This window comes from Zea mays, chromosome 10, assembly GCF_902167145.1.
Source record: "Zea mays cultivar B73 chromosome 10, Zm-B73-REFERENCE-NAM-5.0, whole genome shotgun sequence".
In the NCBI taxonomy this organism is placed as follows: domain Eukaryota; kingdom Viridiplantae; phylum Streptophyta; class Magnoliopsida; order Poales; family Poaceae; genus Zea; species Zea mays.
In genome coordinates, this window is record NC_050105.1 from 142,632,018 (window position 1) to 142,645,803 (window position 13,786).

The following is a 13,786-nucleotide window of genomic DNA, read 5'->3' on the forward strand; positions in this document are numbered from 1 at the left end:
CTCGTGGATGTGCTACGGATGCATACTTGATCTGAATGTTCTTTTGCTCACAGAAGTCGAAGAACTCTGAACTTGAGAAGTTGGATCCTAAGTCAGTTATGATGCTGTTTGGTATCCCGAATCTGAATATTATGTCTTGTATGAATTCCACGGCCTTAGCAGAGGTTAAAGAAGCAATGGGCTTGATCTCTATCCATTTAGTGAATTTATCGATTGCTACCAATACGTGAGTGTATCCCCCTTGATCTTTCTTAAAAGGTCCAATCATATCCAGTCCCCAGCATGCGAAAGGCCAAGTTACTGGTATGGTCTGCAGTTGTTGTGCTGGCAGATGTTGTTGCTTTGACAAGTATTGGCAAGCTTCGCACCTCTGAACTAACTCGGCTGCATCATTCTTTGATGTTGGCCAATAGAATCCTGACCTGAAGACTTTCCCGACTAGTGTTCTGGAGGCTGCATGTATTCCACATTGCCCAGCATGGACCTCCTCCAGAAGTTGCTTCCCAGTGGACGGGAGAATGCACTTCATGAGGACGCCTGATGCACCCCTTCTGTATAAGGTCTCCCCAATGAGTGTATAGTGAGCCGACTGTCTGGCAATGCGCTCTGCCGAGTTCTTGTCGTCTGGTTCTTCTTCACTTTTTATATACTTAATGATCGGCCTTCTCCAGTCATCAGAGTCTGACTCGGGTTGATCTATGATGTTTCACTCTTCTGTTTGATCCATTGAGATACTCGGATGTAGAATTTCTTGCACGAAGACTCCGGGTGGGACCTGAGTTCGACTGGATCCTAGTTTAGACAGTACATCGGCTGCTGTGTTCCGATCTCTTTCTACATGATGAAATTCCAGACCCTCGAATTTATCTTCCAGCTTTCGGACAGCAGCACAGTATTTTCCCATTGAATCGCTTGAACAATCCCACTCCTTGTTTATCTGGCTGATGACTACCAGAGAGTCTCCGTATACCATCAATCTCTTGATGCCCAATGATATGGCGATGTTTAATCCATGGATCAGAGCTTCATACTCGGCTGCGTTGTTGGAGGCCGGAAATAGCAACTGGAGGGCGTACTTGAGGTGTTCGCCTCCGGGTGCGGTGAAGAGAATCCCTGCTCCTGCTCCCTGCAGCTTCAGCGAGCCATCAAAATACATTCGCCATACTTCTGCAGTCTCTGGGTTATCTGGTACTTGCTGTTCAGTCCATTCTGATACGAAATCAACCAGTGCTTGAGTTTTGATGGCAGTGCGAGGTCGGAATTCGATGTCATGAGATCCCAGCTCGCAAGCCCACTTGGCTATTCGGCCAATGGCTTCCTTGTTGTGAAGAATATCCCCTATTGGAAAACCAGTGACTACTATGACTTTGTGATCATCAAAGTAGTGACGCAGCTTGCGGGCAGTTAGAAGTACTGCGTATAATAGCTTCTGAACTTGAGGATACTTTTTCTTTGAGGGGCCTAGAACTTCACTGATGAAGTAAACAGGATGTTGTACTGGATAGGCATGTCCTTCTTCTACTCGCTCGACTACCAACGCGGTGCTTACCACGTGAGTCGTGCAAGAGATATACAGTAGCAAATCTTCAGCTGGTTGAGTTGATGTAGCTCGCCGGGGTGGCTTCAGTACTGGTGGTGTTGTCAAGAATTTTTTCAGTGCATCTAGAGCTTCTTGTGCTTCCGAAGTCCATTGAAACTTATCCACCTTCTTGAGTAGCTTGTAAAATGGCAAACCTCTTTCCCCCCAGCCTGGATATAAATCTGCTCAGAGCTGCCATACATCCAGTAAGTCGTTGAACCTTCTTTTGTGATCGAGGAGCTTCCATTTTCATGATAGCCTCAATCTTATCCGGATTAGCCTCAATTCCTCGGTGGCTGACGATAAACCCGAGCAACTTTCCTGCTGGCACCCCGAAAACACATTTTTCGGGATTAAGCTTCCATCTATATCGTCTCAGGCTGTTGAAAACCAGCTGTAAGTCTTCGATGAAGTTTTCCGAATTCTCCGTTTTGATTACCACATCATCTAGTAGGCCTCCACACGCTTGCCCCAGTGATCGGCCAAGCATGTTTGAATGGCTCTCTGATAAGTCGCTCCAGCGTTTTTGAGGCCGAACGGCATGGAGGTATAACAGAAAGCACCAAACGGAGTGATGAACGCCGTTTTTTCCTCGTCTTCCTTCGCCAAACTAATCTGATGATACCCGGAATAGCAATCTAAGAAAGACAGCACAGAACATCCAGCGGTGGAGTCCACCACCTGATCTATCCTTGGGAGCCCGAAGGGATCCTTCGGACAGTGTTTGTTGAGATCAGTATAGTCGACGCACATGCGCCAATCCACTTTATTCTTTTTGAGTACAAGAACAGGGTTAGCTAACCACTCGGGGTGTAATACTTCTCTAATAAATCCGGCCGCGACCAAGCGAGCTAACTCGGCGCGAATGGCCTCTCTCTTGTCGGGCGTGAAACGACGTAGCTTTTGCCGAATCGGCCTCGCCTGGGATAGACCTTCAGTTTGTGCTCGGCCAGTTCTCTTGGGACTCCCGGCATATCCGCAGGTTGCCATGCGAATACATCTCGATTATCTTGCAGAAACTGGACGAGCGCGCTTTCCTATTTGTCGTCCAAGCTGGAGCTGATGATGGCAGTCTTGCGCTCATCAGCGAACCCCAGGTTGATTCTTTTGGTTTCTTCAGTCGGCCGCATAGAGGTCGCAGCCTGAGCTTCGTTTGCCGGTACTGCAAGGTCCTCTTCAGGCTTAGAGTTCGCCAGTGTCGAGGAAACCGCTGATGGCTTGGTGGTGAGGGCTGCTTGGATGGCCACTCGGAAACACTCTGCGGCGCCTTGGAAGTCGGTGCGCACAGTTATGATTCCTTGCGGCCCTGGCATCTTCAGTATCATATATGTGTAATGAGGGATGGCCATGAATTTGGCCAGTCCCGGCCTCCCGATGATGGCGTTGTACCCGCAGTCGAAGTTCGCCACTTCGAACCTCAGGAACTCGGTTCTGTAGTTCTCCGGAGTTCCGAAGGTGACTGGCATGTAGATGTGGCCCAGCGGGTATTCCCCTTCCGTCGGCACGATGCCGAAGAAAGGAGTGTCCGACTCGTGGAGCTCTTTGAGGTGAACTCCCAAGCCTTGGAGTGTCCGGGGGAAGGTGACGTTGATGCTGCTCCCCCCGTCCACTAGCACCTTCTTCACCCGGCTCTCTCGGATCACCGGATCGACGAGGAGCGGGTATTTGCCTGGATGGTCGAAGTTAAGCCATTGATCCTCCCGAGTGAAAGTGATCGGGTGCTCCGACCACCGGTATGGGGCGGGAGGACCGGTGGTCGCCACCAGTATTTGGCGGTCGTTGAGCTTTTATTGTCGTTTGTTCTCCTGCGATCCGTGTCCGCCGAAGATGACGTTGACCTCTCTGTCCACGCGCGGGAAAGCTCCTCCTACTCCCCCCTCCTCCTGCTGATGGGGTTGTCGTGGTTCATCTGGTCCTCCCCTCGGCGGAGGAGGAGGTAGAGGTTAGAAGGGTCGGCCGTGCCCGATGGAGTGCTTGAAGTCCCGGCAGTTACAAAGAGTGTGGCGCATGTCTTTGTGGTACGGGCACTGGGTGTCGAGGATGTCGTCTAGCGTGCGTTCGCCTCCGCGAGGTCCTCCTCGGGCGCGAGAGGCAGGTGGTCCGGCGGCGTGCACTTCTTCGCGAGGCCTCTTCTCCCAGCGTTTGTCGGGTTGCTGGTTGGCGTCGCGTCGTGGTGCTGCCGGTGCGGGCTTTGCTCCTCCGATGAGGTCCTGAGCTCGCTCGTCGGCGGTGATGTAGAGATCAGCTTCCCGGAACAGCTCCTCGGAAGTAGTCGGCGCCTTCTGCAGTATGGCTTGGACGAAGGCCGAGTCATTGGATCCTCTGTAGAAGTCCTCGATCACGGGCGCCTCCGTGACCTCGGGGATACGATTTCTCATGGTCTGGAACCTTTTGAGGTACGACCGAAGAGTTTCGTCCCCCCGGCGCTTGATGGATTTGAGGTCCCATGGTTGCGCCGGTTTGTCAGAGAGGGACTGGAAATTGGCGGTGAAGCGTCGACTGAAGTCGCCCCAGTCGTCGATGCAGTGTCGGGGTAGATGTCGTAGCCATTGCAGCGCGTCTTGCCCAAGGACGATGGGTAAATACGCGGTCATCACGTCTTCGGACGCCCCGGCAGCTCGAGCAGCGGTGGTGTAGACGGCCAGCCAACCCCCTGGATCCTACTTAGGTTCATACTTGTCGACATTGGATACCTTGAAGTTGGGAGGCCATTGGATGGCCCTAAGGCGTGGAGTAAGAGCAGACACTCCGCAGGTGTCCTCCTGTCGTCGGGGATGATGCCTGTCCCGGGGAGGGGAGTAGTGGTGGTGGTTCCTCGACCGTCCCCGGGTGGTACCGCCAGTTGAGGCCGTTGCTGACTCAGTTCTGGTGGCCTGGCTCTGAGCTGGGATACCATGATCCCTGTCGTACTCCTCCCGGCGGCGGATCTCGTTCTCATGCCGCCGTTCGCGCGAAGCATTAATGGAGCTTCGCGCGTCTCGGCGACTGTTGATGGCATGTCGTAGATCGTTCGACGGGTGAGCAAGTGGTAGAAGATCGTTCGAGCGAAGTCGGTAGCCCTCGGCGTCGGGAGTCCGAGGGAGTCCATCAGCTATCCGAGCCAATACTCCTCCGACTTCGCTCGGCGTGTTCATGGCTCGGGCAAAGTCAGGGTTCAGGTTGCGCCCGAAGAATGGATTCTCCCGACGTTGCCTTGCAACCTGCTCGGCTTGTTCCTGAGCCCGGCGGCGATCACGTCGTCGGGAATTCCTTCGTTCTCTGAAGACGCGCTCTTCCGGAGTTTCTCCTATCTCCGAGACCTCGTCTCGCGAGACAGGTTGCTCCGGATCCCGTTCTCCGGCCGCGTGATGTCGTCGAACGTTCCTGCGCCGGTTCCTCCGTCGGCGGGATTCTCGTTGAGGCGGTTCTTTTCCGGGTGCAGTCGGCTCGTCGTCGGAGACGGTAGGTGGCTCCACCCTCCCGATGAAGAGGACGTCGGGATAGAATGGTGCTGCTGTCGTGGCGATCTTCTTTCCGTTCTCCTTTGAGGGCGGAGGAACGGAAAGAACAACTTGCTTCCCCTTGGTCTCCTTCTTCCTCGCGATCTGCGTCCATTCTTTTGTCGGGGAAGTAGACAGTGGAGTTCTTCGGGTCAGCGGGCCCTCGGCCCCCAACTTTCCGGAGACGATCTTTTTCCGGAGAGCTGGAAGTTGCACCTCTCCGGCATTTTCGGAGTTCGTTGGAGGAGACTTCTTTTCCGGCGGATCCGCGATACAGTGTAGAATTCCCTCTTCATCCGCTACAGATGAGATTGTTCCGAAGCAGAATACGGATCCGGGATGCAGGGTGATCTTGCTGTAGAAGGTGACGGCCATTGAGCTAGCTTGGATCGTCGACACACCCCCTACCTGGCGCGCCAGCTGTCGGTGTTTTGGGTCCGACCGCAGACCCGGGGTTGCCCCTCAAGGTGTTTTTAGGAGTAGGACGGTGTCGACAACTGTAGCAAAATGGTTCGTGCCGATTGCACGAGGGACAGTGGACAAGGTTTACAGGTTCGGGCCGCTTAGAGATGCGTAACACCCTACGTCCTGGGGAGTATGCTTGGTGGACAAGGTTACAAGAGAGCTCTCTGAGTGCAGAGAGTTGACGTGGGTGGCTAAGTAATAGGGTCGATCGATCTGAAGGGGTGCCCCCTAGGCCTTATATACTCGACCGTGGGGCAATACACGTGGATATGATAACAACGAGTAGCTAGAAGATAGTGAACTGCTTGAGTTTATCTCCATGTAACCCTGCCGACTTATCCTCGCATGGCTCCGTTGCGTGGGGGCTCCAGCGCGGGAAAGTCGGATCTCTGTTGTGGTCATTCGCTCAACGTTGTGGATCGTCCGGGTTTGCATCCATCCGGCCTCATGTCGATCTGCTCTGCTGGTTGTCTCTCCCCAGGCCCACGAAAGAATGACCTTACGATTTATTGGGCCCTTGGGCCTTTCGTGAGGTCTTTTACTCTTTTAGTGGACACGGGGGATATTCAATGTCTTGCTACCCACATTAATTCCACCATATTCAATGTCTTGCTACCCACATTAATTCCAGCATATTGGTAGAGCATTGCAAGCACCAAAAGCCTAGTGAGGATATTAGAGAATCTTAATCTCGCATTTGTTCCTCATTAGCGCTAGCGAGAGCCACCTAGAGCACACACCACTTGCATTAGGCTTCTCTTGGTCAAGCGAAAGTCTACGGCTTGTTACTCTTAGTGATCGGCATCACCTAGACGGCTTGGTGGTGTTGGGAGCTCGGTGATCACTGTGGAGATCTTGTTGGTGACCCGGCTCAAGTTTGTAAGCGGCCTTGAGGGATCCATCGCGCCGGAGTGGCAAAGGATCATCTCGTAGTGAGCACTTGGTTCTTACGAGGACCAAGGAGGAGCAATACCCTTGCGCGGGTGCTCCAACGAGAACTAGTGGAGAATGCCGACTCTTCGATACCTCGGGAAAAATTGGAGGAGTCTTCTAAACCTTGTTTCACATTCCGCACTTAATTAAAGCATTACATTGTGTATTTATTTAGCAAGTATTTGAAGTATTGTCTTAGCATTGTTGTATTTCTAATATTATTATCTTAGTGCTAGTTGTTAGGTGAAGTTACTCTTGCTTAGCTCTTACTTAGATTTTATTTTAATTAGTGTTGATTTTTAGAAAAGTCCAATTCACCCCCTTTTGGACATCGTGATCCTTTCCCACTGCTTGATTCGCAACGTGATTTGTTTTCCATCGCTAAAACACGTTCCAGAACTATTGTTGGAGGATAAGCTCCTTTATGATTTAAGGTATAGCTGTTTGTGTGCTGATGCCACTGCAGTTCCGTCGGCAGCTACGGCGCCGCACCAAAGGGGAACGATAGCATGTATGAGTACAGTAAATTAATTCTGAAACATGACTTGGGCGCATGATCTTCTGCGTTTCAAGAATAGCTAGTGAAGAACCACAGCACCCATCCGTAAGCAAACCTATACTCCCATACCACCTTAAAAAAACAATTCTCGGCACCAATAACTGACATAAGAAATTATAGATTCAAGGTGTACTGACAGGTATGCACAAAACCATCGAATGAACATGTGCTACAAGTAGCCACAAGTAACTCCAAATTTTCTCAACAAACGTAACTCTCCATCATGACTGGCTTCACTTGTTCCCTCTGAAGTACATGTACACTTTCTGCACACATCAAGACACAGATAGCAAATGTTATGCTTTAGCATTCTGTAATATTGGTATCAGATGCAACAAGTTGTAAGAGTAATTCGTTACGCTGAGTCCATAAATATTTAGAAAACGGTATTTTTTTCATCCAAATGACAGACTCGATAAAAATATCAAGTCAACCAAACATATCGTTTGGCAAATCAGACATTAAGAAATTGGTAGCAATATGTTTCTCAATGAAATGCCCCCCTTGACCCCTGAACGTGGGGCCAAGTCCAGAACCTCCTGCAAGCTTAGTAGCTGGGACTGCCGCTGTTACATTCCTCTCTGCCCAATGACACCACCTCTAAGGCAAGCCTGCCGTTAATTCTCTAAGTCAAAAATACTGTGGACCACCTCTTTCTGCAGGGTCCAAGCCACCTTCGAGACCAAAACCGTCATCTGCACAGCACTACACCGAGGCCGTTCGTGCAGGGCCACCATGTGGGCGGGACAGAGGAGTGGGGCGGCCTCAGGCCTCGTGGCATACCACCACAAAACCACCTCAGGGGCCCATCTAAATGGTATTGCATAGTTTAGTGTGTGGAATACCAGGTTTTATAGGTTGAGCGGGTGAAGTAAGCACCCGGATACCTTAGGGTGTATGTGGACTTTTTTTCTAACATTAATGTCCATAAAATATTTATATGAATGCAAACTTCAGATTTCCATACCAAAAAAGGACTGCTGATGAGCTGATCTAGTATGCTGTTGCACAATGGAACATCCACTAGTTTGTAGAAACATTGAAATGCCAAGGTAGCAGAGTGATGATTGTTGAGGGAAAAAACTTTCATACCTGAAGAACCCCAATGCTCAGCAGTGTCTCCAGACAAAACAGTGCAAACCCCACAAAGTAAAAGATCTGAAACAGGGAAGTATTAATTCTTATCACCCCAAGATTTGGGAGACAACAGATATCCGACAAGAAAAGTGTGTGCACCACTCAGCTTACCCCAATTATCACATGTTCAGAGAAAGTGTCAATCGCAGCCAGAATACCACTGACAAGAATAAAAAAAAAAGTTATGCGTCAGACTAAGCATAATACATTGATGTTAAAAAAATAGGTAAGCTATGAATTCACACACCATCCACTCAAGCTAATACATTTAAGAGCAAATTTACAGACCCAATAAAGCATATATCAACAAGCAGTTCTGCTGCTAAGGGCGTGTTTCGCGGAGGAGCGAACGTTTCGCGTGATGGCACGTGCCCCCGAACATTTCGCAAAAAGCCCTTTACCTTCTCGGGAATCAACCCATCGTTCGCCTCTCTGTTCCTCCACCGTGAACCCACTTCAATCCAGTGAGCGGTGCCTGTGACCGTGTCTTCTCCCTCCGGATCCGTCACTCCCTGCTCGCAAACCCTAGCTCCTCTCTTCCCCTTCTCTCGATGGCGAAGTGGGCCGGAACACAGACAGGGATCGCGAGTGCGAGCGGAGGCGCTCCCTCCCCGTCGGCAGATCGGGACCGCTCCCACCGCCGCCACTCTCACCGACGCCGTCCATGCCCCTCTCCCAACATCAATCGCCACAAGCGCCTCGGCGAGGCGTCCCTTGCCTCCGTGGACCACCTCCATAAGGAGGATAACAAGGCTGTCGACTCTCACGTGACACCCGACGGAGACCTTGAGGCCGCGGCTCACGACGGGTAGCCAGCCGCAGCCTCGCTCCCCCCCCCCCCAACCACCACCAATCCGCCCCCTATGGCCCCACCCTTCCAGCTTGAGTCCGACAGCCCGGGCGGCTGTCAGCAGCAGAACAACAGGTATTTTGTGATATCCTGGCCCCTGGGATGGGATGTCCTGGCCCAAGGCTTAATAGAATTAATAGTAATCATACCAACAAGGTGCATCTTATTTTTCGGAAGTCTACCTCGAAAGAACCTCCAAGTTAAGCGTGCTTGGCTTAGAGCCATTTGGGATGGGTGACCGACCAGGAAGTTTTCTCGAGTGTGCATGAGTGAGGACAAAGTGTGCACAAAAGACGAGTGTTGGTCTGTGGGGACAATATATGATCCTAGAGAGCTGCCAGGAGTAAGTACCACCGGTCCAGGGATTGGACGGGGTGTTACATATTTGGCATTTGAGTGTTTTGCATCTGTTTTTCAACTTCACTTGCACACTGCCACAACCCCCAGTTCTTGATTTCTAGCACGTACAACGTATGTTTCTGTGCGAATTCACTGGCCATCATTCTTGTGTTCAGGGTCTGGAGGCTGAACCAATGGTGTCAGGCTTTGGCTGCTCTTACCCTGTTACTGGTACCTATGGCTGGTGCTAATTTTCTTTATTTATGATCTGTTTAACTGAAGGTGTGAATCGTTCAAGTGTTCTTTACACATACAGGCTGCTAAGTGTCATTTTGTTATCGTGTCATGGCACATATTTCAGTACTTGGTTGAGGCTGGAGCTATTACAGTAAAGCATGTGCGCAAGGAAGATTGTGCCATGTTGCCAAAGCGACCGGTGCAGCTATGGTAACCAACTGTTTTTACTTATTAATTAAAATTAAGATACAAAACCAAACAGCAGAACTGTTAGCAATGTAAGGTCAAATTGCTTTATGTATGCTTGAATAGTATAAATAGGAGTGAACAGTTTCATAGAAAATATTTGTTACTTCCTCCGTTCCAAATTAGAGGATGTTTTGGATTTTCAATATTCGTAGTTTTTTGCTATGCACCTGGATAGATGTTATGCCTAGAACTATGTACCTAGAAATGCCAATACATCTGTATAATTTGAAATTTTGGAAAGCAGAGAGCACGGCATAAACCATTATTAGGATTTTAGGTACCTTGACAATTGAACCTTTCAGGTGAGTACATTACATGGAAGGTGAAGAAACGTTTGTTTCATCATTCCTTGGACATACTGATGAAGTTGTGGAGGAAAGAATTGCTGCTGATGATATTATTCTGGTGTAAGGCACAAAGAACACCAGCGCGGTCTGTACTTTTTCCATACGAACTTTACGCAAGTTTGCCATAAGAGGAACAAATTTAATTTGAAGATAATTGTGTAGTGCTTGATTTTCTTTTGTGCAGGTCTCTGTGATACTTAGAGACACAGATGACTACATGCTTGATGAGATGACCGATCCTTGCATGATGTTCTGTGCGTTGTGATGAGAACCTGGAAGCTACCACTTATGTATATCTATTGCTATTGAATCCAACAAACTCCTAAGTAGCCGCTGACCTTAGCCATAGGAAGTTGTGCATTTTCTTGATGGGGCGCCCGTAAGAGCGCCGCCTGTTCTAGTTCTTTTAGAAGGGCATAAAATTAATTAAATTTTGTCAAATTTCAGATTCAGACATTACAGAGGAAAAATGAGGTCTTCAACTGGCACATGACTGGCCATATCATTTAAAAGAGCATAAAATTAATCAACTTACTGAGTTATTTCAGGTTCAGACCTTGCAGAGGCATATGAAAGAACTTATTTCAGACCTTTTACAGAAAATTCTCAACTATAAGCACCAAGTAATGGAACCTAACTATATATACCTTATACCAATCATATGGGCAAGGGCCAGCCATCCAACAAGGTGCCACACACATGCCCGATTATCATTAATTGTTGTTTGTTTGGAATCCTATATCTGAAAATTAGGGAGTAATCTCTTGCGATCTATAGTGATCTTGTTTATTAGGAAGGTAGAAATCCATATAAAAGGGTAAGCCATCTATGGGTTATGATCAAGCAAAAATCAACCTGGTTTCTCCCCAAAAGTTCTGTAATCCCAATCTATGATTATCGATTTCTCCTTTTCCAGCAGCCAACATCACTGGCTATCTACGCAATGATGCTTACCCACATTACCCAAGCCAATAACAACTGATGACTTTGATTACAATAGATAAAGGAGTGGGAAACTTACGTTAATGATTTCCCATGAAATACAATTGGTGGAGCAATGGCAGCAATTATGCAAAAACCAATGTGGATCTGCACCAAACATAATTGCAAAAAATGACATCATCTGCGCTAAATGATAAGTGATAACTACTAAAGTAGTTGAACTGAAATGTTAATCATGCAAAATAAAGTTGCAAATTAGAACTTACCAGGTAACACAGGAAAAACCATCCAAAACTGAAAGCACTGTTAGTCCTGTTTATCAAGTTAATGAGTGTCAAATACAAAGCAGCATGCAGCAAAGCAAAGCCTTATAGATGTAAACATCTTGGCTCCAGAAATGTATATGAGTATATCATTACTATAGTCAAGTTCCCTTAACAATCTTATACTAGAATTCGCAGCCACACCAATGTTTTATGCCTAAATATAATAGGACAATACCATGCCCCAATAATTGGTACAAGAAAACAGTAACTACACTTCCCAAGTCCGCATATATTATATTTACATAAGAACTTGCTTTGCAATATGCACTGATGCAAAAGGCTCTATGATGTGCACATATTAATTTACACTAGAACATGCTTTGCAATATGCACTGATGAAAAGGCTCTAGGATGGGCACATATAAAACGTATATGACGCGAAATTATCCACAGTAAAGAGTTCAAAAATGGTCACAGCATACCTCATTGCACGGTAGAGTGGCCTGTACCATATCAAATATGACAGAGGAATTCCAAGCAAAGCATAGATTGTTGCAAGGAAAAACAACTTTGAATCTGCAAGCATAAGATATGCCTACTATTTAATGCAAGCACAATGTATAGAGTACACCAGCATTTGCAGATAACCATGAAACCCACCTCCCTCCTTGATCCAGCAGACTATGACAGCAACGAAGTTCCAGGACAAACAAAGCACAATTCCTGCAATTTATATTAACACAACAAAAAGGATGACCAATCACTGCTAGCCACCTTCAAAATACAGCATAGTATCTAGTAGACTTGTAGTCCTAATTGCCTGATTCTGCACCCCCCCACCCACCTAAATAGAAAATGACTTGCTACTACTAACATACCAAGCCAGCTTGCAAATGCAAGATACTGCAACTTCTGCACATTTGCTGGTATCTCATTGGCAATATCATGGTGGATGATGGGGAAGAATGGTGGCCAGTTCTTCTCCTCCATTGGCACGCCAGCTGCACCAAGCAAAATGGGAGGAAATATAGTGACGACTCAAGCACCGGTCACAATCAGACACCAGAAAGAAAATATAGTCACGCACCATTCTTCAGCGCCTCTTCCCTCCTCTTGATATCCTACAGAGGAAACAGAAACCATGAGAACACCACCGATCAAACAGCCAACTAAAAGTTGGAAGTGAAAATGGAGGACAAAACCTCACCGCCTCTCGCCGCTTCAGATCTGATTCCCACGACGAGAGCTCCTTCACCTTGCTCCGAGAGTCCTACATTGCGCGTCCACACCGACCACAAAATACTGGGGTTTAGCACGCGAGTAGCAAATAGCAACTGAGGAAAAAAGGAGCAGCGTGTGGATGAAGCGCCCTACCCCCATGGTCTCGAGCGGGACGTCAACGACGGCGTCGCCCCTGCTAGCGCCGCCGAACCCGACGGGCTCAGTCGGCCGGAAGCCGTACTGCTGCTTGCCGCCTCCGGCTCCTCCATTCTGCGACGCAACAGTGACGGTTGGTCAGATAGATACTCACCTAAAATCTTCAGATCTACCAAACCACCTAGGCAGGCAGCAAAATTTTCTAAGGAATAGAAAAAAGGGGTTTGAGCTCACTGAGAAGGGGTTGTCCTCGGCGCTGCCCTCGTCGAAGGGGTTGGGGTCGTGATGCATGCTCGCCTTCGCTTCGGCCTCGACGCCGGCAGGGGCGAAGAGAGGAGCGGAGGTAGCGCGGCGCGGCGGGGCTCGGAGTCGGTGTCGGTGCGGTGGTTTGGACTAGGGTCGCTTCCAGTTCAAGCAGTTTATCCGCCCTTTTCTGCCTCGGCGGTGCCCTTGCGCCTGCACTGCTTTTCACGTGACCTGCGGAGCGGATGGCGGCGAGTGGCGACACGACTGGGAGCGGGTGGTGAGGGTTCGGTCCTCCCAACACCAACACGCGTCGTGGCGGCGCCCACCACGAGGAAGAGAGCACGGGCCAGGGCCCAGCCTTCATGCCCGTTTACCTGCGAGAAAACAACGGCCACCAAGCGGCCCATTCAGATAGAGCCCACAAGAGAATTCGTTCCTCCCCATTTAACTTTGGTGCTTTTTGTGACAACTGAACCTTTGCCTAGGCTATCTACAACATTGTTTTCTCAAAACCATGGTTTTATAATATTATATTTTGTATTTGTCATGATAATGTCATCTCTAAAAATATCATATTTTTTAGAAATAGTGTTGAAATACAACAATGTAAACCATGTCATAGTTTTTTGTGGTTTGGCTCAATATATTATGCGTTTTAAATTGTTTATTATATATAAGCACGGTCAATGCGGACATGAGGTGTGAGTGAGTGAGATTTTGTGTTTTCTGTTTTGACCTGAGGATCCTACTGACTAGCGAATTAATATTGCATGCTCAGGTC

At 48.5% G+C, this 13,786-nt stretch overlaps 2 protein-coding genes across 2 annotated transcripts; both read right to left on the bottom strand.

The window, feature by feature from the left end:
• Positions 1-6,971: 6,971 nt before the first annotated feature.
• Positions 6,972-13,216, bottom strand: LOC100192766 (uncharacterized). The gene is made up of 12 exons (NM_001137962.1): positions 12,994-13,216; positions 12,757-12,873; positions 12,590-12,652; positions 12,470-12,503; positions 12,261-12,383; positions 12,043-12,105; positions 11,865-11,958; positions 11,383-11,428; positions 11,196-11,263; positions 8,264-8,312; positions 8,108-8,173; positions 6,972-7,281 (listed from the first exon to the last, which is right to left on the bottom strand). The coding sequence occupies exons 1-12, from the start codon at positions 13,048-13,050 to the stop codon at positions 7,249-7,251; spliced, it is 813 nt and encodes a 270-aa protein (NP_001131434.1). The 5' UTR covers positions 13,051-13,216; the 3' UTR covers positions 6,972-7,248.
• On the bottom strand, positions 8,319-11,191 carry LOC103642018 (uncharacterized). The gene has a single exon (XM_020545669.2). The coding sequence runs from the start codon at positions 8,887-8,889 to the stop codon at positions 8,407-8,409; it is 483 nt and encodes a 160-aa protein (XP_020401258.1). The 5' UTR covers positions 8,890-11,191; the 3' UTR covers positions 8,319-8,406.
• Positions 13,217-13,786: the final 570 nt, after the last annotated feature.